At 46.1% G+C, this 24,456-nt stretch overlaps 1 protein-coding gene across 9 annotated transcripts in view; it reads right to left on the bottom strand.

Moving 5' to 3' along the window:
• Nucleotides 1–8,157: 8,157 nt before the first annotated feature.
• Nucleotides 8,158–24,456, bottom strand: part of BEND7 (BEN domain containing 7) — a 79,668-nt gene continuing 63,369 nt past the window's right edge. For 3 of the 9 annotated variants that reach the window (XM_035021606.1, XM_035021614.1, XM_035021610.1), the window contains 2 exons: nucleotides 22,147–22,266; nucleotides 8,158–13,863 (listed from right to left, as the gene is read on the bottom strand). In XM_035021606.1, the coding sequence (XP_034877497.1) occupies nucleotides 13,712–13,863; nucleotides 22,147–22,266 (272 nt within the window). In that variant the 3' untranslated portion in view covers nucleotides 8,158–13,711. Of the gene's footprint in view, nucleotides 13,864–22,146; nucleotides 22,267–24,456 lie in introns of those variants that run through there. The other 6 variants (XM_035021608.1, XM_035021611.1, XM_035021609.1 and 3 more) reach the window with 6 other exon arrangements.

The following is a 24,456-nucleotide window of genomic DNA, read 5'->3' as shown; positions in this document are numbered from 1 at the left end:
GTAATGGAGATTAACTGAATTAGTATGGGTAAGATACTGAGGACAGTTCTAGCTCTGAAGAAGCCTCAGTAAACATGTGCTATCATTCCTGGCTGAGTGCTTTTGGGCAAACTAAGGTATAAAGAGCAGCAGAAAGGTATATCATATAAGCCCATCTCACCGGGATTCTTCTAAAGGCTTCTCTCACGGGAATGTGGGGGGAGTCAGTTTCAAATCTTGACTAAAACCAGTCCTTAGTTCTGGGAGTTGGAACAGGTTACCTCCCTTTTTTCCACCTGTTAAACGGGGATAATAATCGTATCTACTATGGTTATACTGCATGCAGGGCTCGACCCCTACAAGTCTGTAAAGTCAGTGCAAAACTGCACAGATGAATAAGAAGCCAATGAGCGAACAGATTCGCACCACCTGAACTGCTTAAATTCTTGGCCCCATTTGCCACAGCAACTTACCCCGTGTTTTATTTTTCTTAGGTAGTCATTCTCCAAATCCCAAACGCCCTGACCGTATTGTTTTTTGAACTGATATGTCAAATGCACTTCTACCTCAGAAGGGCTTCTTGTCTTGCAGCTAATACATTTTTAATACAGCAGCATCTCCAGTTTCCTTTCAAACTATGGAGAGGATATCCTTTTCCTGTCAGGCTGCGCAATGGTTTTTTGGTTTTGTTTTGTTTTTTTCCTTTCAAAGTAAAGCATTAACCTCCAGACTCCTGTAAGTAGGTTCAGTGGACATATGATTAGAGTAGCAAGTTGAGGTTTTTACTGGAGCTCATGTGACATTTCAGAAGCCTGTATTACAAGAGGTTATGCTGATACTTCAGGTTCCTAACGGCATCCAAACGGCAAGCATGACATAGTCATAGATACATAGACCATTGAGCCCTTTCTTCCTACACAGATTTCTTTTACAAAATGTGACCAGGCTAATGGTAAAACATCATCTGTACCTTTTTAAAGCTGTAGGTGGCTGTTGGTATACATTGTGGGGACATGTGGCAATTTGTCTGTGTTTGTAGTTACAATTACCGTGACTTCTAACTGAACAAAAAGAAATGTGTTTCTGAAATTAAGAAGTATGATCAGGCTGAACATACTATTTAACAGTAAATATATCATGAACATTTCTCCACGCCATTCCATTTTCTACATTACTAAAATATCTTTGATTTCCCTTCTCATTGCAAAAGCAGCATGTTTTTTATCGAAATATTAACTCAGGTAAACAACAGGAAGAAACTTTTAAAGTACCTATAATCTCACCGTCCAGAGATAACTGTCATCAACAGTTGGGTGTATGTTCTCTCAGACTTTTTTTTCTATGATTTCGTGCATTCAAAAAAAAAAAAAAAATTCCTACAGTACCTATTTTTGTGTGACCTGCTTCTTTTTCAATTAATTGATTGTGGATCTCTGTATACATTACTTAAGATCGCTGCATAGTATCCCCTTTTAAGGAGGTATTGGAATTTAAGCTATTGTTGGACGTTGTAAATTGTCTTGGTTGGTTGGTTTTATTATTTTAACTATGTGTGATGAACACGCTGTGGCTTTGTGGCTTAATCTTTGGGTAAATCTTTATTGCTTTCAGAAAAACTCCAGGCACAATTGCGGGGTCAAAGGTTTTAAACAAATTTGATTTATGTTGCCAAACCGCCCCCAGAAATACCGTACTAATTAACCTACCTATCAGTCGTGTCTAAGTTCCTTTCATTACAAGAAACACTGGTGCTGCCTTTCTTTCAACTTCTGTCAGTTGGATGAATAACCAAAATACTTCCTGCTACTATTTAAATTTGTATTTCTTGGTTTCATTTTAGCATTTTAGTATTTATTGGCCATTTGATTTCTGAGTTGGGCATGTAATAAGTATACTTTTTTTTTTTTAAGATTTTATTTATTTATTTGAGAGAGAATGAGATAGAGCATGAGAGGGGGGAGGGTCAGAGAGAGAAGCAGACCCCCTGCTGAGCAGGGAGCCCGACGCGGGACTCGATTCCGGGACTCCAGGATCACGACCTGAGCCGAAGGCAGTCGCTTAACCAACTGAGCCACCCAGGCGCCCGTAATAAGTATACTCTTAACAACCATTTACTCTGCAAATATTTTTCTCATTTTGTCATTTACTGTTAAATTTTGTAAAATTTTGGGGCACCTGACTGGCTCAGTTGGTGGGGCATGTGACTCTTGATCTTGGGGTTGTAAGTTCGAGCCCTGTGTGTAGAGATTACTTAAAATCTTTAAGGGGTGCCTGGGTGGTTCACTGGTTTGGGCGTCTGACTTCGGCTTAGGTCATGATCTCCGGGTCCTGGGGTCAAGCCCCGCCTCTAGCTCTGCGCTCAGTGGGGAGTCTACTTCTCCTTCCCTCTCTGCCCCTCCCCCTGCTTGTGTGTGCTCTCTCTCTCCCAAATGGATGAGTAAAATCTTAAAAAAAAATCTTAAAAAAGATTTTTTTGGTAAAGTTTTGAAAGTATGATTTAAACATTTTTAGTTAATGAATTTATTTTTACTTGATAATTTCTTCATGTTTGGGAAATCCTTTCTCTCCTCAAGCTTATGAAAATACGAATTTAAAATTTCCTAGTATTTTTATTATTTGTTTTGCTTGAATCCTTGAAATACCTGGAATCAATGCCACATCCAGGGTAAGGTAGGAGGGTCTAACTTTATTAGGAGTTTTTATGACCTCTTTGTTGAGATAGAATTCACATACATAAAATCCACATACTGGATTCTGAACATTCATGTAGAAGTCTTTTGTGTACACGTTTTCAGTTCTTTTGGGTCTCTTCCTAGGAGTGTAACTGCTAGGTCTTACGGTGAGTCGGTTTAACTTGTTGAGGAATTGCCAATCTGTTTCCCAAAGAGCCTGCACCATTTTACATTCCCACCAGCAATGTTTGAGGGTTCCAATTTCTCCACGTTGCCTGTCATTTGATTCCAGCTTTCTTTGTGGGTGTGAAGTGGTATCTGGCAGTTTTGATTTGCATTTCCCTAATGACTGTGATGTTGAGCATCTTTTCATATGCGTATCAGCTTATTGGCCACTTAGATATCTTTGGAGAGAAGTCTGTTGGAATCTTTTGCCCATTTTTTAAATTGGGTTATCTTCTTATTTTTGAGTTGTAAAAGTTCTTTATATATCCTAGATACAAATTCTTTATCAGATATATGCTTCGCAAATCTGTTCATCCCTTCTGTGAGTTGTCTTTTGACTTTCTGTGAAGCACAAGTGTTTCCTTTCTATGATATCCCATTTATCTATTTTTCTTTGGTCACTTGTGCTTTTGATGTCCTATCTAAGAAACCACTGCCTGCCCCAAGAGTGTGAAGACTTACCTCTCTGTTTTCTTCGACAGGTTTTATAGTGTTAGCTTTTACATTTAGGTCTAAGATCCATTTTGAGTCTATTTTGTTCTTACAAATGGCTGGCCAGTTGTCCTCAACGCGATTTACCGAATCATTGGTCCTTTCCTGCCATTTAAAATGGCATTTGTGGAACCAACAGCTCAATGTCCCCAGTTCCATTCTCCCACTCCTCCTGGTAGTAACAGAATCCAAATTTTAGCTGGGCACATAGCCACCCGGCTAGAGATATATTTCCTCGCTCTTCCTTTGCTGTAGCAGAAGTGATCTATGCAACCCCAAGATCATGTTTTCATAAGGAAATTGTGCCCCTCCACTAACTTTTTCCCACCTTCCCATAGGCTCAAATGTAGACTTTCCGCTGGTGAGCCAGCTCTGACCACATGGACCTGGACATCTCTTAGGGGGTGAGAGAACAATAAGATACGAATGGGTTTCTAGATGAACTCATGGAACAGAGCTACCTACCAACACTGTGGACCACCCACCCGCTTCTGGGCTATTCTGAATTAGAGGAAAAAAAAAAATCTGTATTTCATTTGAGCCCGTTTATATTTACACCTCTTGTTATTATAATACCTTCAATGTACGCTGTATATGTCTCTATAGGCAAGGTTTTCCTTAAATTCCCATTCTAGTTTATTGATCTATTCTTTTTTTTAATTTTTTTATTTAAAAAAATTTTTTTTATTCTTATGTTATTCCCCATACATTACATCATTAGTTTTAGATGAAGTGTTCCATGATTCATTGTTTGTGCATAACACCCAGTGCTCCATGCAGAATGTGCCCTCCTCAATACCCACCACCAGGCTAACCCATCCTCCCACCCCCCTCCCCTCTAGAACCCTCAGTTTCTTTTTCAGAGTCCATCGTCTCTCATGGTTTGTCTACCCCTCCGATTTCCCCCACTTCATTCTTCCCTTCCCGCTACCTTCTTCTTCTTCTTTTTTTTTTTTCTTAACATATATTGCATTATTTGTTTCAGAGGTACAGATCTGAGATTCAACAGTCTTGCACGATTCACAGCACTTACCAGAGCACATATCCTCCCCAGTGTCTATCACCCAGTCACCCATCCCTCCCACCCCACCCCCCACTCCAACAACACTCCGTTTGTTTCCTGCGATTAAGAATTCCTCATATCAGTGATATTGATCTATTCTTATACCAAAACCACAGCTTCAATTTCTGTAGTTTTATAATATGTTTAAGTGAGGGAATGAAGGGAGGGCAGTAAGTCCCTGTCACAGTTTCTAAAGCATTTCTTGGCTCTTCTCCTGCGTTCAATCTGTCCAATGAATTCAGACTAATTTTGTCAACTTCTACCACCTCCTCCTTCCCACCTCCAAAGTCACTGGGTACCCTCCAGTCAAAAGTCATTTCTTGGTCTTTGAGAGTGTGTCTGTTTTCTAAAGTTGTATGTGCTAAAGCTAGCTGAGGCATGATGAAGGGCCGTTTTGGCTCCTCTCCCTTCACAGGGGCAGCAGCCCGGGGTTGAAATACGCCCACTCCACCATGACTGGTGAGCCAGGGCCGTGAGGACAAAGTCCCATGAGCTGTGGTTCTCGCTCCCAAGGAACACCGACACGATGGAGGTGGTAGGACAGCCGTACTTGAACATATGTGACACAGACCACAGAAACAGAATCTTCACAATGAGAGTCAAGGCTGTAGGTCTGTGTTACAGGGAGACTCGGCGGGAGGAGTGAGTGGAAGGGGGGGTGGTGCTTCACACAGTGAGACGGCTCCCCTAACTGGGCACTGTCACCGTCTTCCTCACAAGAGGGGGATGGGCTTGGCATGAGTCGCTTGGCATGAGTCGCTTCTGGGTTCCAGTGCTTAGAAACACTTTTGGAGGATGCTTCATGCAGTAACACACAGAGCAAGTGCCATCTATTATAATGTATTCTCTCTTTCTCCCCATCGCTAGAGTAGAGCACAGAGTTGTTTTTCCTACCAGAATATGCAATTGGTCCGCCACTTAATTGAACCAATTTAGGATGCTCAATTTCCTTTGTAAAATTGATTTTCACTCCATGTTCACATCGAGGGCCCTCCACGTTTTGAATCTGTTATGGCGTCGTGGTGGAGAATGTGAACAACTGTAAGTCAAGAGAGCTAGTGTCTGGTCACCTCCTCCATCTCACAGGCTCACATCAGCTGCGTTCTGGGAAAGCATTTTAAAGGAATTATCTAAAGTAGCTTAGTTTCAAACTTTAGGTTTAAAATGTCCCTCAGTTGCTCAGCATTAACAGATAAAAATGGCAAAACAAAAACAAAAACCCCACACAAGTCAAGTCTGTTTGGAACATCAGTATGTGTAACGCACGGCACACAGCAGATTATCCCACCTGGGCTTCGTTTCCAGACTGTTCTTCGGCTTTTTCATATATAGGGGGATGATCAGTTGCATACTGTTGAGGTTACAAAGTACAGACGGAGTTGATTTGTGTAAATTCAAAGCGTTGCTCTGAATCGTTTGAGTTACCAAATTCTCATGGGCCACACGCTGCATGTCCTGTGTGGGACTACAGACACAGTTTCTCCGCTGTTGATGAAGAGTGTCCGTACAGGGACAGAGGAAGGGCATGGGGCCTAAGACTACGGGACAGAAGAAGGGAGAGTGCAGTACCCAGCATCCCTCATCTGTCACAGTCCACCCTTTCTCGGGGAGAGGGATGTCCTGAAAGTGTCTTCACCAGGGCCTGAAACCTTCATGGTCTTACAGGTAAGGTCTCTGACCTCGTGAGGCTTAGATGCCGGTGGAAAGCAGGCCATAGACAACCCCGTCGTTAAGCAAGACAGTGTCAGAGAGTGGTAAGTGACAAGAATGCACTGAGCCTGTGACCTGATGGGGACCAGTGGCTGCTTATAAGCCGCCGGTCAGGACTTGCTCTGTGCTGATGTTTAGCTGAGACTCGAATTACGCTGAATGAAGGGTGCTTTAAATCTTGATTGGCTCTAGTCTGGGCCAGAGCTCCAAGTTCAAGTTCCTTCCCCAGTTCAGGAGCACACTGTGCCTTATCTGCTGGTGTTTCCTCCCGGCTCACACTTTGTGACGGTCCTGGTGGGCCCCATCCACACGGGGACTTTGGCTCTCTGCTCTACTGGCCTCTAGAACAGCACCAGGCCCATCCTAAGTGTTCAGCACACACGAGAATGAATGAATGGATGGAGTAACCTCGCACACGAACGCGTCTGTCACTCTTCTCCCAATGGCTCCTCCCCATGCTCCGTACCTTAGGGAGCACAGGGGACACTGAGGTTCCCCAGCCAGAGCCCCCTCTCCTCCCTAGAGCTGCACTTCCCTCTCCACCCCAAGCTAGTGAGTCACCGAGTCCCGCTGGTTCTCTTTCTTCTGCTTGGGCATTGGGGCTGTGTCCTCATGGCAGCTCCATCTATCCCTAGCTATTCCCACAGCTTCTCAATGGGACTCCCTGCTTGAGGCTTGCCCCTGCCCCGTCAGTGTACCATATTTCAGCCAGACAGGTCAATCCGGCATATGAATCTGATCAAGATCTCTTAGGGGGCCTCAGTGGTCCCCGCCCCCCACCCCCTCCTGCCCTGCGTCTTCCCAGTCTCTTGGGATGATCTGCGCGGCCTGGCATGTTTGGCACCTGGCCAGCCTCCCCAGCCTCGGCTCTCACTGCTCTTTCCCTTGCTTCCGAGCCCCTGCCCTCGGTGGGTGTTCAGTAAACGGCTGAGCTGGACTCAAGGTGCAGCTGGGGAAGGAGCCAGCCGCCGCTCCCAGTCACTCCTTGGGGAGGGGGGGGCAACTGAGGCAGCGTGTGAGCTTTCCGTCCACGGGGACAGGACACAGTCCCCTTCCCAGTGGCGCCTCCCGTGGTGCACCTGGGCCCCTCACACTGCAACCCTTCAGGGCTGTCAGTCGGTCGGGTGACACATAAATGTGTGGGAGCGAGGGCATCCTAGGGCCTTGGGCCAAATAACATGATGCGGGCCCCCTCACAGATCGTTCCGCGGCCCAAAGGGCCGCACGGACGTCTAGAGGCATCGCGGGGCAGGCTGGTGTCGGGCTCCCAGCTTCCAGGTGTGGGTACGTGAGACGCTCCAGCTGGCTCTAGTTTGGGTTTTCTTGTTTTTGCAAGCCCCTCGCCCTGCCGCCTTCGCACCGGCGACCCAGCTGCTTTCTTCTGTGGTCGCTCTTGCCCACCCCCCACCCCACGCCCACCTCGCTGGCAGCTGCAGAATAGCTCCGGGCCCTCCCAAGCCAGGCCCCAGACCCCGAGGAGAGGCCAGGGGAGAACTGACAGACCCGCCTAGGGGTACTCCAGGCCGGGGGGCGGGGGCGGGGGGGGCGGGAGGAGGTTGGAGGGGTAATGAGGAGCAGCGCCCTCCTGTGTTCAGACAGGAGCATAAAGCAATTAGGTTTGACTAGCCACTTTGCACTAAAGAAGACGGATTTGTCCTTCTGATGTGGTGTTTCCATAGAAGCAGGGCTTAACCTTTTAAGTGAAGATTATAAAGCTACCTCATTCATTTAAAATTAGGCTTCGAGCCTATCGGTACTTAATGTTCAAGTGGTACGTGGGGACCGGGCACAGCCGTTCACCGGACTGCCAGGCACAGCCTGAGACTTTCTGTATTTGAAGACACTCTTTCTGGTGGCAATCTAGTTTGTTTATTTTTTAAAAATTAGCTTCCTAAGGAGATGTAACTCTCTGTGTAAGATCATCCGAGTATTAATAAATACCTTTTAATTAATGATTAGCCCTGACTCCTCTTCATAAACACACGGAGGACTGGCACACAGGCACGAAACAGCACGTTCAATTAAAGTAATTTATTGTATTCTTCTGGAACGGACATAAAGAGCATCTTGGGAATTGATATCACAACACAATGTTATACACCATTTCACATCTAGCCTTGTGTTGAAATTCTTTTTAAAGAACATAGTAATTTTAAAAAATCTAAATATTTACATATTAATAAAACATATATACAGAAGATTGAGACATCATCCATAGATATGGAATATATATTTTTTTTTACTAAGAAAGCCTATAAAAAGGATTTCTGAATAAAGTCTGAACAGTAGTCACAGTAAGTAAACACAAATACAATTTTAATGTACAAAATATGATTTTACTGCTGCAGTTTTGTGATATGTATTTCCAATTTGTGGATGCATTGCACGTACTTGTGAGTTGAGCAATCCCCACCCCTCCTCAAGTATTGAAAAATCCAAGCTGTCACCCAGTCTTGGAAGGAAGTGCTTTCGAAGGTTCGTGATGCATATTTAACAGATCCCACAGTGGTAAGGTAAATGTTTCTACCTTTATTGGCAACATACTCATCTCACTGTAATAGAGTTGAAAGGTCACTAATTAATCTTTTCAATTCCCTTGAGAAATATTTCCTGCTGGGGGGCAGAAGACAAATTTTAAAACATACGTTGCAGAAAAACAAAAGCCCTGGATGTAGGACTTCATCGGGGCCACTTGCTGACCAATGGGACCAGTTTCAGGGAAGGGATTCCTAACAGGCCTAGAAATGTAAACGGCTAGTAACTATAGGATGTGACGGAAACCATTTCTCTGAACCTTCCTTGTAACTTCAGAAATAAGGCAAAAGACACACGGATATGAGATGGAGCTCTCTAGCAGTGAGACTGATTCTATAAGTCACGCCTGGGACCAGCTTTGTCACATTTCAGGGATGCCTCCCATCTCTCATCTTCGGCTGATGAGCTGGCCTTCGGTGGACCCCTGCATCGCCCCCGAGCTCCCCTCCGAGCTCAGGTGGAGCGGTTCGGTGTGCTATGGCATGAGTCCCTTGGACAGGGTGCCTCTACAAGAACTCTGAGCTCTAATGCTCTAGGACCTCATAAAACAGGTGCTAGGGAAATAGCAACAATTCTTTCTCCCTCCGGCTCGGCATGTCGACAGCCCAAATTTCTTTCCGGCTGATTTTTGGCCTTTGGGTCAAGTGCCAAAGATTTTATGGTAATTTGCTTTATACAGTGAATGAGGTCTACATGCAATGTTTCTAAGTAAAACGGTATTTTTAAATTCACCATCTTTTTGGAGAAGGGAATCTGGAGGTAAATATTTCTATAAAACAAATACCCACATGGCAAGCTATCTCTTTAGTATAAACCCTTATTTTCGTACGTTGGTTTCATACGAAGTGGAGGGCGCGTGTACTAGGAGCCAAATGAAATATATAATATTAAGTCCATTTGTGGCTGGTGGCCACACGGTGCCAAAACCCTGGACCCCGCAGTTTAAAATCCTCTGTGAAAACAGTTGTTAGGTGTCGTGTGGGTCACTGGTTACTTTGAGTTTCTCGCCTTTTAATTAGTCATTTTGTCACTGTGTTGACACGTCTTTGTGAAAGGTCTTTCTTCCCTAAGAGTTCATAGATCATTTGCACTTACTCAGCTACACATGGCTATCTTTGGAGGAACCGATGTTACAAATGATTTCATCTAATAGGTCAGAGCTATCCTGTCTCCCAAAACAGCGTTTTCATCTTCTAAGCCGCTGAAGGCCTAATTAACGTTGGCCTTCCCAACTGCTCCCTCAGTACTGGAAAGAGCTGTTCTCCTTTATTCTGCATCTAAGGCGTGCACATTAAAATAAGTATGTTTCAAAACCCTATATATTCACATTGAGCTTATAAAAAAAAAAAAACGAGAGAGAACTGCTTCTTTTTAGTGAACAATGAACTCACTGGTCATACGCTGGACTTTTAAAAGGTAACAAACGAGTCAACTCTCAAAATGATTTCTAAAAATCTTAACACCAAATCGGAGGCTTGATCATCACATACGACAAAGAAAGTATACGAAAACTATTCAAATGTGACGGGAAAACTTCACAGAACGCCCACACTTTGCAGGAACCTGAAATGCTACGTGGATCTCTGAGGGAATTCAACGGAAGGAGTTACATGTGCTAATGAACAGTGTCACTAAAAGGAAAGTTTAGGCAGTGAAATCTGGCTCTGTGTCTTCTGTGTTTTCTCTCCTGGTGTCAAATATATGACCTACAACAGAGACAAGACAATGAAGGGGGGCCGCTTCTCTAAAGGAGAGTTGTACACCTTCTAGGACGGGGCTAGAGGCAAGGAGGCTGGCTCGGTGGAGACCCTCGCTGATGAAGTATCTGTTTCACATTTAAGTCACTAATTTTTCAGCCAAGGCTTTAGTTGTGAGCACTGTTAGCCACTGGAAATTTGTACTGATTATTTTTACAGGAAAGTCCATGACTGTGTGTTACTATTGGAGTATGTCCACATACTGTCCAGGAATAGATTATGGCTAAATAAAATACAGTTTACCTGTAAGAGAGAACATGATGCAGCTATTAAAATGATGTGTATGAAGATTTGTGAAAAGTGGAAAATGCTTGTGAGGTTGAAAAAAAGGGAAAAAAAACCCCTCAGGAAACAAAAATTTTATGTATTTGGGTCTCCATTGTGTAAATAAAATAGAAAAGTCTGGGGAAAAATACCCAATAATGGTTGTCTGAGTGGTAAAATTAATTTATATTTTCTTCCTTTACTTTTCATTAACTGTTCAGAAGTATGTCAAAGATGGCCAATTTATGACAAAAACTGCTAGGCCCAGGTGAGCTCTGCGCTACCCTCTTTCAAATGAAGAAGCCTCCTTTGTAAATTTTAGAAAGCACTGTTTCAATTTTACTTTCTCTGTACTTTTTTTTCCTCCCCGGCAGAGCGTGTCCCCCAGTCGTGGGTGGGTCTCGGGCCGTCAGAGCGCGCTGCTCACGCTGCCTGCCCCACGCAGGCCCCAGGGCTCCCTGAGGGCAGGTATTGGTTTCCAGAACCTAACCTCGCTGATTCCTGGGAGCTGCTCCAACACGCTGACTGACAGGGTTGTGAGGGAAAAGGAATGAAGAAAACCGGCTCTTATTCTTGTTAAAACTAGACCCGCTGAAGGTTGCTGAAGTGTAGCGACTGAATCAAGCATCGGCGGCCTGGCTGACCGCACCCCTGACCTGCTCAGTCCCCGTTCGTAGACGCGCTTAAGGGTTACCCCCCTCTCCCCGCCCCTCCCCAACACACACGGATTTGGAAGGAGGAAAAAGACCGTAAAACAGGTAATATAAAAGGTGTTGCTACATCTTTCAAAAGGACCCACCGTCGCCAGCTGAGATCACCCAGAGAAGGAAGGTCGGACGAGTGAGTCTCAAATGCAAGGGTGAAGCCACCGGTGCAGGAGAGGTGCACTTCGCCTCTGCGGCGGCCTCCTGGGGCAGAGGTGAGGAGGGAGGGCCAGCGGTGGTGCTGTTTGCAGAGACGCTGCCCAGACCGGGGCTTTTACTTTAGAGGCGATCCAGACACGCTACTCTAACCAAGATGATGTAATTCCAATACTGTGACATTTGAGCACCAATCTGCAACTTCTTTTCCCCTTTTCTAAGTGATAAACGGTATGATTTATCATGCTGTGCAGTAATCTGCATCAAACGCCAAGAGTCTAGTGGAGAGACCTGGCTACTCCTACTGTGTCCGTCAGGACCTCACGACCTGGGCAAGAACTGAGAAAGAGCTGCAGTAAGTGAGTTTCAACTGCAGAGGACTTCAGGTAGGCTTACGACAGACATTCTAATTGTGAAGACAGACAGTGGAATGGAATCCTAAAGGGATTAGTACATCCATCGACTCTTAGGATCTTTAGGAAACATGCAGAGAAAAGCTGGCTTTGGCTTAGGTATGAGAAAGCTATGCGGTAGAAGGGCTGGAAGTCGAGAGGCCGGGCTCCGGCCAGGCCACCAACCAGCTGTGAGACCTTGAGAGAGTCATTTAGGGTTTCTGGGCCTCAGGCTTTTTTACCTGTAAAATAAAAGGACTGGATAAAAAGAAGGGAGGGGACTAGATGATCACTACTGTTCCTTCTTTCTCAGATTCCTGGAAATTCTTTTCAGTTCCTTGAGGTGGTTCTACCATCCCGGGTTCAATTTCCTCATCTGAAACATCTCTCTGCCTCCATCTTCAGACAGGAAAATGCAAAGGTATTATTTCAAGGGGAATGGCTTTCAAATAATAACAGCAGTACCGCTAATGATAACAAAGCCCATAGGGTCAGGAAGATCGTGAGGAAGGGCAGTACCTCGGCCCTGGGGGCGCTGGGGAGGAAGGCGGGCTTCCTCAAGACCGCCTCCTGAAATGCATGGAGCCATTACTGGGAGTAGTAGTTGGTGGGTCTGCTGGGAGTGGGCCAGGTGTGATCAGAACAAGGCTAATGCGAGCTGTCCTGACGGACAAGGACACTAGGGGAAGGAATAGTAGAGATCATGCATCTCCATTATCTTAACTCATAAATGTGGAAACATAGCCAAACAAGCGGAGTTTTAGATTCCCTTTCGTATGAGGGCCGCATCTGGTAAGGACTTGAGGTAAGCAGGCCTTTTTTGTACTAGGGGCCGCAGTTCCTTTATGTGACCATCGATCTGTTGCTTAGCTACGGAGTGACCGGGAAAGCCAGGCGTCATTTACACAGTCGGGGCTTTCTCGCTGTCCTGACCCGTGCCTGTCCCACGGCTGGGAACTCTGCTCTCCTTACCGTCCTGGGACAGGTGCTGCGGTGAACACGCGACTCAGCAGCGCTCCTACAAGGACTAGCTCTTCCACTTCTATTGGCTGGATTGTACTTAAAACTTATCACCCTAAATCTGGAGTTGGGCTTTTTCCCTTAGAGGGTTTTTTGGGGTGTCTGGGTTTTGCAGGCAGAAAATCGTCAGGTTGACTTTGGAGGGCGGTCAATAAAGAGTCCTGCCAGCAACTGAGGGAGTAAATTGTCGCATGGCCCAGGGATGGGGCCCCGTCCCTCGGGCTCTCAGGTATAAGCAGGAGGCCGGGGTTGGAGTCAAATACTGTGAAGTCGTTATTATGTGTGTGGCTTCCCACTGTAGCAGATGTTGCAGGCTGATCTGCTTCTAGAACAGGGAATACGCGGCCATGCTAGAGGGACTGGCTTATTCAGTCACTCGCATGCGAGGAACCAGCCTTTCTTCATATAATGTGTGCCCATTATATGAAGAGCCATGACTGCCTCTCAAAACCCCCTTGAGGGGAGGTGGACGAGGACAGACCGGACATGAATTTTATCATGAAACTGGTGATCCTTGTTCTAGACAGCAATATCATTTCACGTTAAAGTCCTCTTAACGTCCACAGGTTTTGGGAGGCACGATGTTGTGACACTAAGTTCTTAGAACTTGCTGTTCTGAGGCTCTTGAGAATATGAGACAGTGTGAGAAAAACGGAGCTTTTCAGACTCAGTGTAAAAATATCTCTCAACACAGGGCACTGAGAACCTCTGATTACTAGGATCTGGGCCAGAAGCCGTCTGCTCAAGCATCTGGATCTCTGACGTTACAAACATTTTCAATGCAAATGTTTTCATGTGCTGTATTTTCCAGCGGGTGATGAAAATGTAAATGTGTTTTACCTGTTGGTGGTAGGGAAATGCTGTCCAGTCTTTCATCACCGTCAGCTACCTCTGCTGGTTACAAACATAAAACACAAATCTCATTAATTTCAGGGAACACATTCATTTTCCTGAACCCAGTAATACAATTTAAAAACTCCAGTAATGCATGATTGTTTCAACCTTCTTCCCCCTTTGCAGCTTCAGTTGGTTCACAATACAGACTTCAGTACCAGTAGTTAAAGTATTTTTTTAAGATAATGATATAAAATCTTTTTTCTTGCATTAAATTTCTTTTTGGTATCTTATGAACCTAATTCTGTCAATCACTGATGATTTCAGTTCATTTCCCCTTGTTTGCCTATGCTTAAATATCCACCCAGAATTTGGGGGAAATTGCTTAAGTATGATCATGGAAGGACAGAGGTCAGTGAATCCCTGTGGTAGAATTTTCCCTTGTCATCCCCAGAACCATCCCTGTGGGGGAGGCTTAGGAAATTCTGAGAACCAGCCTTTCTTTGGAGAAGATTGGAAACTCAGATCCTAGAGTTGCCCGTCTAAAACGGGCATTAGTTCAGCCATAAAGAAAATCAGAAGGAATAAGTGTATCTTCAAGAGATTCGTCACGTCTGTGTTTCAGAATGCAAACGGTTTTGCTCATGCCTGATATGTTTTAATCTCCTTAAGAGTTTTCCAAAGGTAGCTCCTTCAGTCACAGAAAACCTTGCACTAAGTACAAAAAAGAAAGTGCTCCTATGTCTCCTGACAACTGATGGGCTCATCAGTCTCCCCAGCATGCTGGGAACAGGTCAAAACATTTCATCAGGGCCATTTGGATAATTTTGCTAGTTGCTCTGTGCGTCCCGGGGCTGCTTCCCTTGGCAGGTGCGTGTGAGGCCAGTCACATGGGGGCCGCCATTTGCCATCACGTTGGAAGGCTGAGCCGGTGGGAAGCCAAAGTAATACTCTGCTCCTGTTTTTACTGCTGTGGCTTTAAACACAATCAGGGGGGCAGATATAGCTAGAAACACTCAAAGGCTTCCACTCCGGTTCATTCTCTGACACCTTGTCCCCAGATCGCTACATGCTGGCATCAGTGAAAGGCCCATTGTCTGCGGACCCGCTAAATCCACCGCAGAGAAAATGCTGAGAGGAGACACAACAGTCAAGACCAGTTTGGGCTGGAGAAGAGTTTCTGCTCTTCTCCTCTAAAGTGATGTTGTAGGTGACTATTTAATAACATAAAATATTTGATTCAAGTGTGAGGATAAATGATAAGACTAAAAATTTTAAAAATAGGCTTACAGACAAAATACAGGACATACTAAAATGTTAACAGTGTTTCAATCTGGATGAAAGGCTTACAGGCATTTAAAATTTTGTTATGAAATAATGAACATACGTTATCTTTATACTGAGAAGACACTATTTTCTTCTAATTGGCCTGAGTGAATTTGATTAGGGAGATGAGCTACATGGTAGTCCTATCATCGTCTAGGATTTAAAAATTTTTTCAGTAATAATATCAATACTAGCAACGAGAGCCACCGCCATTTATTAAATGTTTACCATTTACTGAGCACTTTACACACATCATGTCATCTAACTCTTAGAAAATCCTACAAGGTAGGTTGGTTATTATGCCTGTTTTAACAAAGGAAACAACCAAGACAGACAGAGGTTGAGAGACTAAGGTAATACAGGACGCCTGGCTCGTTCAGTCGGAAGAGTATGTGGCTCTTGATCTTGGGGTCGTGGGTTCGAACCCCACACTGGGTACAGAGATTATAAAAAAAAAAAAAAGAGAGAGATTAAGGGAATGTAGCTAGTAAGTAGCCAAGGCTGTGAGTCAGGTTCATGCCTGCGCTCTTAATCTCTTTGCTATTAACAGTCCAGACATATATTGCATGCATCACTGTGAGCAATTTTTAAAATCTTCAACTTCTAGTTCATTTTATACTTTAGTAACTTTCTCTACATGTATAATGACTTTCTCTTTAGTTATAACAAAACCCCTCCCTTTGTAATTTAGCCATCCTCACTTTTATTTATTTATTTTTTTAAGATTTTATTTATTTATTTCACAGAGAGAGAGAGAGCACAAGCAGGGGGAGCGGCAGGCAGAGGGAGAAGCAGGCTCCCTGCCGAGCAGGGAGCCCGATGCGCGGCTTGATTCCAGGACCCTGGGATCGTGACCTGAGCCGAAGGCAGATGCTTAACGACTGAGCCACCCAGGGGCCCCCATCCTCACTTTTAAAAACCAGGCCTATGCAATCCTGTGCTCTAATAAAAACGGAATGTATACATCTGAAAAATACAAATTATCGTATGCAAATTAGCGCATGCTGGCTGCATGAACAGGGCCAAGTGTCACGGGTGAAGGACACAGCTGTGTTCCTTAAATTTAATTATAACATCTGTCTGTAACAACAAGCTCATAGTCTTTCTTCTCAGGTGACAGTCAAGTTGTGAGATTTAGAAAAGATTGAGCAAGTCCAATAAAAATTTAATAGCAGTGAAAGCTTTGCTCTTGGATCTAACACAAATAAAAAACTCTGGTTTCAAGCTCTGAGGAAATAACCTAATGAGAATGATTAAAAATCCACACTGGGAAAGGAATCATTCCAGGTACAGGAGGAAATTATTACATGTGACGAGAGCCCCAAATGAATTTCTGCTTGAACTCGCAGAACCCCCTTTCAGCTCTGTGTGGGGCAGGGTGGGCTTCCCGCCACAGCGAGCTGATGAGCTCGCCCAGTTAGAGTCTGTACCTAATTCCAGGAATGGTGCCCAATATGATAAATAAGGTTGAAGATGTGGAACATCTATGAGACACTGTTTGTATTACCACTTGGACTGGGAATAATCAAGACAAAAGAACAGGAGCAGGAGCCACATCTGGATCCAGGCCTCTCATTCCTATCAGCCTCAGGAAGGAAAGGCAAGGGTCCCACTTTGGTGCTGCTTGGGGAGAATGAAGTGCAACAGTGTTTGACAGAATTGGAAGAGAAAGCCTATCTGGCAGGTCACTGCTGATGTGCTGTCCCTTGGTCTACCCTGGAGCCACCTCCCCCTCTCAGATGCAGAAGGAACTTGCCAAGAAGGCAGAGAAGTGTCAAGGCGCCCATCACAAACAGCTAGGTGGATCGTCTAAACCCAGTGCAGACGTGAAGATGCCCTGAGTCGAATATGATGCTGACTAGGGAACAGGGCAGACAACATCTGAGCCCGCGAGAGGCTCCCACGGAAAGGGAAGGATAGGGGAGTTGTCCACAGTTTGGATCCCACTCTGCAGAAGCAGGCGTGTCTGTGTGAAATGTGTGTGTCCTGTGATTCACTAATACAGATGCTGGGATGGTTAAGAAATGTGCTCACTGGCCAGTCTGTGGGAAACAGAAGCAGGAACGTGGAGGAAAGTGCCCACTGTGTGCATGTGTGTTTGCTGGGGGGAGGCAGGGAAGGGAGCTCATCATAATTGGTCTCAGCACCTGACACTAGGAGAAAAAAAAAAAAGTATGCTTATGTATAAAAGATATAGCATGAGGAAACATTTTTTTTTTATCAAATACAAATTTATATCAAGATCAACTTTTTCCCCAACCAGCTTACAAATGGATTTTCCCCTTGTTAAAAAATGAATGGTATGAAAACTATACGTTGAATTTGTTTCCACACTACCTTACAACGAGGAAACGAAATTTAAACCAAACTGCCTATTTTAGTCATGTAGGCCGTTTCCAGGGTTAAAAATAACACAGTGCAACTGAGTAAACGTGAGGATCTAGTTGGCTTTATGAAGTGATCAGGAATCAGGCAGCATCCCACTGAGCAAACAGAGGGAGATCCAAAGGGCTCCAGCAAAGCATGAAGGTTTTAAAAGACAGGACGAGAAAGTCATAAGCAGGAAAAGGATTACTGTGGGTAAGGCCACCTTCCTTTGGGGACAAAAGGGTCTTATTGGGTGGATTACCTCATCTTGCTCTGCGAGATGGAGAGGCTCCATGTGACAGATTACTTTATTGGTGCTAACCAGAAAATTCCTGACTGACCAGTTAAGAGCACATTCCCGGGGGAGGTTGAAAGTGCAGTCAGGTTAGGTACTACGCCCAGGTCTGGTGATGTGGCCCTAGTACAAGAGACTCCACTTTGGGCCTGTGGTTCTCCTTTTAACACCCGTGTCTCTGAAAATAGCCTTCCGCAATACGCTCGATATATACTCAGTATTCTCCCTCCTTTTCATGTCTTCTACCTTCAGAGGTTCCTCTTCAAACTTAAGCTTTTCAGGTCCCCCAGGGACTTGTAATCCTCCTCAGCTGGAGGCCCATGCTCTGTAACACAGAGCCCTCTTCTTCCTTCCTCCTTCCTTGGAGTTGGCTCTGTCATTCCTGAATTAGTAGCACTGGTACTCGGGATTCATACAGTTCTTTTCCCTCAAGCTCCCAAGTTGCTCCAAGTATTTCTCACATTTTCCCATTTCCTCTGTCCACCCGCCGTGGAGCAGGCAGAGACCAGGCCGCTTCTGTGGGTTCTAGGCAGAGGAACTGAAGCGCACGCACATACTGACCCACCTCCGGCTAGAAGTTGGTGTCATTCTTGGGACCAGTGCGTGGAAGAACCAAAAGGTAGCCAAGTGGTCAGTTCCTGGGGTTCTTTGGCCCTTCCCCTCTCTTTTGGGCTTACAGAGTATGAAATTCAGGTCTCTTCACTATGGCAAATTTTAGATTTCTCTCAGGCCTGACTGCTCTCCTTAGCGTCTCTGTTTTTTGGGCCTCAACAATTCCCCAATAGGCAAATGAAGTTCCTACATACCCAAACAGTCAAGATCGCCAAGGTAGAATTTCAGCAACACAAGACCAACTTAATACTGTATACTAGCAAAGATACCATTCAGGCTTAATAAATGAAATTTCACTTGGGATATGAAACCGAGGAGACACAGCACCCAACAGGGCATCGGGGCTCAGTAAGGGGTGATTTGCTGTGTACTCTACTGGACAGTTGTCATTGTTAACACCCGTCATTCAACTGTGACCCTTTCCCCCCAACCCTTTCCTGGAGCCTGAAGTCTAAGGAGGCTGAAGTAATAAAAAGGGGCCTTTGTGAGGCAAGTAAGGCTGAGGCAGAAAACCTTTAGCATAAGAAGAGGTGAGAGACCCACCAGGGGAGTTAATCTTCCTAAGTATTATTCAATGAATCTACCCTGAGTGAGGTCAGGCCACTGTGACTCAAGACTCTGAACCTTTGGGGGGAGGAAGGGAGAAGAGAGGAAATCAGGAGGGGACTAAGGAGGTAGGGTGCAGAGAAGGAAATGAGAGAACGTGCTTGAGGAGGAGGAAAGAAGGGGAACTCAAGGACGACCACGTGAGCACCACAGGGGTCCCCAGGAATCCTAGGGACCTCGTCCCCAGGGACAGAGCTCAGGGATGTTGCCATCCTGTGGATTCTGGGGGCCATGGCATAAGTATTTGAATGTCAAGTAAGGAACTGATAGAATATTATCCAAGATCTCATGTGACCAGGATGAGCTGAACGATAAGACCTTTTCGTTGTGGATTACTGACTCTTCTTTTCCACTGACTGATTTGTTCTGTTCATTCACCAAATAGTCTTGTGTGTCCACGATGTGCCACACACATGGGATGGAAACATGACTCAGATGTACCCTGCTCCTGGGGATCTCAGGGTTGGTGGAGGAGACTGGAGTGCCATTATTCTGGTGGCAGAAGACCAAAGAGCTGGGCCACCTATGAAGACTCCAGGAGGAAGTGTCCTTTAAGATCTGTGACAAGAGGAGGTGCTGTTTCCCGGGCAGAGAGCCCAGCACAGTTAAGAACAGGGAGGCGTCTGGTGAGGTGGGGGCAGGAGAAGGGCCGGGCCCGCCTCCAGGCCCCTGGCAGGGGAGGAAGTGGGCAAGGAGGGTGGGGCTGGCTGTCAAGGACCGCGCCTGCCATGCTGAAGGGGGTGTGCAGAAGGGGTTGTAGCTGGGGAAGACCAGAAGCTAGAGGAAGTATCTAATTCTCAGAGAATGAAGTCTAGGGTCCTGGGACACAGACATGTCTGGAGCTGCACACTGGTGAGCCATCGATGGTGGGACGGTTCAAGTCCTGGGTGAGGCGTTAGAATAACAACAGCACCAAGAATGGAAAGCAAGCCGCTGGGTTTCGGAGGTGGGCCCAGGAAGTGGGGGCTGTGGACTAACCCGAAGGCAGTGTGGGAGAACGGGGAGGAGAAGCAAAGACAGGGAGGCCCCAGAGCCCAAGGGAAGAGATCCCATGGAGTCAAAATCAACAAGCAGGTCAAGTGGAGTGTTAATGTAAACAGAAAGCGAATCTGATCATCCCACCCAAATGCAGCAGGAGTTTCTGTACGGGGGTGGGGCCAGGGGGCAAAGGTAATGGGTTCTGAAGTGAACAGGGACGGGGAAGCCAACTCAGGCAAGGCAAACCCTTTGGGAGGAAATCTGACCAACACCGTCCAGGAGAAAGAGACAGTGGTGGTTTTAAGAAATGGCAGGGATAAAGGAATAGTTCTGCTTTGTTTGGGGTTGGCCAAGGGAAGGAGGGTAAGGGCATGAACATTTTTTGAGCATTACGTGTCAGCCCTATATTAGTGGCAATACTTAACATTGTCTGATTCTAGCTCTGAAAACAGCCCTGAGACAAGTATTAGCCCTGTTATACGAATGGAGAGCCTGAGGCTCAGCTAAGGTCCCAGGAATTCGGAAGTGGCAGATCGGAGCTGGGAAGTCAGACCTGTTCTTTGCAGAGTGCCCCCGCTGCATTCATTTGCGGTGATTTGTCGATTAAGAAAAAGAAGGCAGAGGAAAAGGAGAGCCCTGGGGGAAGGGCGAGTGTATGATTTATTTATCATCCAAGCCCGAAAACCTGTGCAGGCGCAAAGAGCGTATGTAACTAGCAGTTATGCAGGGACAACAGGAGCAGGGGGGACCGCGGGGCACACTAGTTTTGTTTATGGAGACATTTACGTAGGACATACGTCTGGAACCTCGTGACAACTGCGAAGCAGGCTTTTTCTGTCCCTTCGTGATAGAGACACTGAGGACTGGGAAGCTGGAGTGACTTGCCCGAGGCGCAGGGCTGCTGAGGAGCAGAGGAGAGACCCGAAAGCCAGGTCTGGACTCCACTACAACTTACTGCCTGATGCAACACTACGTTTCTACTGCCGACAAATGTCAGTAGTCCACTGCTCTTTATGAAGAGTGTCAATGCGTGTAAAAGGGAGCAAATGGGGGAAAAAAAGAGGAAGGGAAGATTTTAATTAAAAAAAAAAAAAATCATCTGTGGCTAAATACTTTGGAGTCCTGATAGCTACTTTACAGAAGAGAGAGCTGTAAGGTTTTTCACCCTGAAGATGCACTCGGTCGGTCCCTTGCTGCCTGTGTCTCACTGCACTGAGGGCGTTCCTAGCCTGTGCCGGGAGCTTTCCCCGGGGGCCGGTCACTGTTCCGGGGACCCTGGGAGCGCACGCGCGGGGTCTGGTGCAGACCCCAGCCCCTGCACGTGCGCTGCTACTCTGCTCTTCTCCGGGCCTCCATTCCAGCCAGCTGTGTGGCAGGCAGCATCTGGAAGCTGCCCCGAAACCCGCACTCCCTGCTACAGAAGCACGGAGGCTCTGAGCAGGCCAGGCGGCCTGAGGTTTGATCGGAATCTTCTGTTGGTTTAAAAAATAACATCTAGAGGTTTGTGGCCTCCTAGAGATGATTATTCTTACACGATGGCAGAAAACTGACCTCAAAGGAATGCTTCACTGGTATATCGGCCCACTGTCATTTGAGACCTCAAATGACCAAATGTAAATAGTCATAATTCAACTGGTATTCACGTTCCTGGGTAAAATCATCTCAGAACTGCCAAAGCCAGATTTGAGAAATATCTATGTGACTTAAAACCCCTTTGTCTATTTCATGTGGTGTTGCTGGTAGAAGAATTGTTTTTTTTGTTTTGTTTTGTTTTTTTACTTCAAGCAACTGGTACTTTTTATAAAGTCACGCAGCTCCAAACAAACAAAACTCAAGCAAATAAAAGCGGATCACAAAAGAGAGACCCAGCCTCACAGGGAAGACACACAAGGCCATGAACGAGATGAGCAGTCTTCTTCATTTGTACTAGTAAAACGTAAATGGTCTGACATAATAATGTTTACTACTTAATCTTCAGGTGAATTTCAAAACTCACTGGAGTAAGACTTTAAAATGCAAAACCACGGCACATTCTATAGAACTTTTCCTTCAAAAGACAAAAGGCAAAAAAGTGCTCTAAAGCAGAGGATTGTACTTTGCCACATCTGAGAATTCAGGAAAGGGCTGCTGATGACTCTCTTCCAGCAGCTGATTCATACCTGAGCCTCTTTTTAACCTTCTTCTGGCCAGTTTGATTTGATCCTGCAGAATCTGCACCCAGTCTCTCGGGCCAGGAAGTTTATCCACGTGGTTAGCAGTGCAGTACTTTTCTGTGAAGACTGAGAGAAAATATGAAATATTGTTAAACACTTAAATAAAACCATGCAGATCTGAAATAGGAATATATCCCAAGAAGAAAAAAAAAAAGTGTATTTCTAAAAGTGGGTATCTTCAACGTCTATATTATGACGTTTCCTTGGTAAAGATGGAGGCTGGCAGGACCCCGCTCACATACACTGGATGGTGCCTCAGAACGCAACTGGCTATATGGAACCGCTCTTTCTATCTGTTCCACATCCGTGTATATATGTCTTACGGGCAGAGGAGAAAGTGCTTCCTCGGGGTCCGTTGACACCATGACAAAATTCAGCCAGTGGATTATTACTGTTGGTAAATTGAATCTTAGGCAAGATCACACACAATGCAAGATGACACAAAAAGATGGCATTCCCATGGTGCTTCCCACGAACTCAGTCAGTACTCGCTTAATAATGCAGATGTGTCGGGCGCCTGGGTGGCTCAGTTGGTTAAGCGACTGCCTTCGGCTCAGGTCATGATCCTGGAGTCCCGGGATCGAGTCCCGCATCGGGCTCCCTGCTCGGCAGGGAGTCTGCTTCTCCCTCTGACCCTCCCCCCTCTCATGCTCTCTCTCTTTCTCTCTCTCAAATAAATAAATAAAATCTTAAAAAAAAAAATGCAGATGTGTCTTAGTGAGAGTCCCAGCTGGACAGCGAGTCAGCCTCTGGCATGTTGTGCCAGCACCCAGGGGAATGCTGCCCGGTGAGCACGTGGGGGACCACGGAGGGGGTCGTGACAGGACACGAGGGAGACAGGACGGTGGCCTTCTCGAAAGGCGCGCAGTGTGTGGCTGCCCATCCCGGCGCTGCTGTGGACAGTTCTGCTTCCCTCCGTCCTGGGCGCTTTCACACCCCATCTGTGCAACTCGCTCCCTGCAAGCAAGAGACCTAGCATGCGGTCAGCTCACCCTGCCTTCGTGGTATTTAAAATACTGGCAGTTTTAATGTTTTAAAGGTTTCTTTTAAAAAGAAAGAGCAAGGGAAAATGTTGACAGATTCGACTCTATAAAACTGTAAAACTTCTACTGAATGAAAAAGAAGCATTTCATCAGAATGAGAAAAGCTGGATGCGCTAAATATGACTGAAGAGGTTCAATATCTACCACCAAAATAAGAAAAAAAGTTCATTCAAATAAAAGAAAAACTTCCAAAGTCTCTATAGATAAATGGACAAAGTGTATCTAGGAGAAATGGTCAGCCAATATATAAGCCAAAGAACTGCAAAACACACTTTATATCTACTAACTCAGAAAAACAATGTTAAAAAGCTAATACTTGGTATGGATAAAATAGTGGGGACCAGGCCCATTCAAACATTAGAGTGAAAGTGATGGGGGTGACTGGCCCGGTATCCTGTGACCTGGGGAATACGGGAGAAAGGGAGAGCATATGGAATGAACAGAGCGCTGGGCCAAGCACAGAGCCAGAGGGAACCCCAGCCGGAAAGTGAAGAAGACACAGGACTGGCGAAGTCAGGAGAACCGGGAAGTGCGGTCTCGTAAGGACCAGTGAGTGGCCTAACGAAGACAAGGGACAACAGTCTGAAGCGCAGAAGAGAGGGTCAGGCCCAGCCTTTTGCCAAGTGTCACTGGAGCTCCTCAAGGGAGAAGTGGGGTGGCCACAGATGACATTCCAGAAAAACCGGGTTCAGTTGGGGGGAAGGAAGGGAAGAGGGGCCCGTGGGTGGCGCTGCAGGCTGGGGAGACGTGAGCATGGTTTACATTCTGGAGAAGGCAGGATCCAGGAGAAGGAAGGAGACAGTCACAGGAACCACGCCGGAAGAACCGAGGTGGTAGGATCTGGAAATGGGGCTGCCCTTGAACAGGAGGAAGACTTCCCCCTCTGCGCCCAGAGGGAATGGGAGCTGGGGTGGATTTAGAAGTGGTCTAGGTTGGAGCAGTCACTCCTGGGACCTCAGTGACTCAGTGGCAAGGGGCAGGGAGAGTGTGGGCAATGTCTGGGATTGCTTCTGAGAAGAGGAAGAGGAGAGCAGCAGACTGAGGACGTGAGGATGCCGAGCAGAAGAGAAGCCTACGCGCCTGTGGTGGCAACAGGCCCGTGGCGCCTTGCAGCTCCGAGCTAGGAGTGGCGCCACTGGATGATAGGACTGGTCCAGGTCGGGATTCTGCTGGACGGTTCTGGCAGGAGGACAGGGACATAAAGTGCTTGCAG

The sequence above is a fragment of the Mirounga leonina genome, unplaced genomic scaffold (genome assembly GCF_011800145.1).
Source record: "Mirounga leonina isolate KUSES-001 unplaced genomic scaffold, KU_Mleo_1.0 Mir_175, whole genome shotgun sequence".
In the NCBI taxonomy this organism is placed as follows: domain Eukaryota; kingdom Metazoa; phylum Chordata; class Mammalia; order Carnivora; family Phocidae; genus Mirounga; species Mirounga leonina.
The sequence above is the reverse complement of the archived record's forward strand: the minus strand, read 5'-3'. Positions and strand labels throughout refer to the sequence as shown.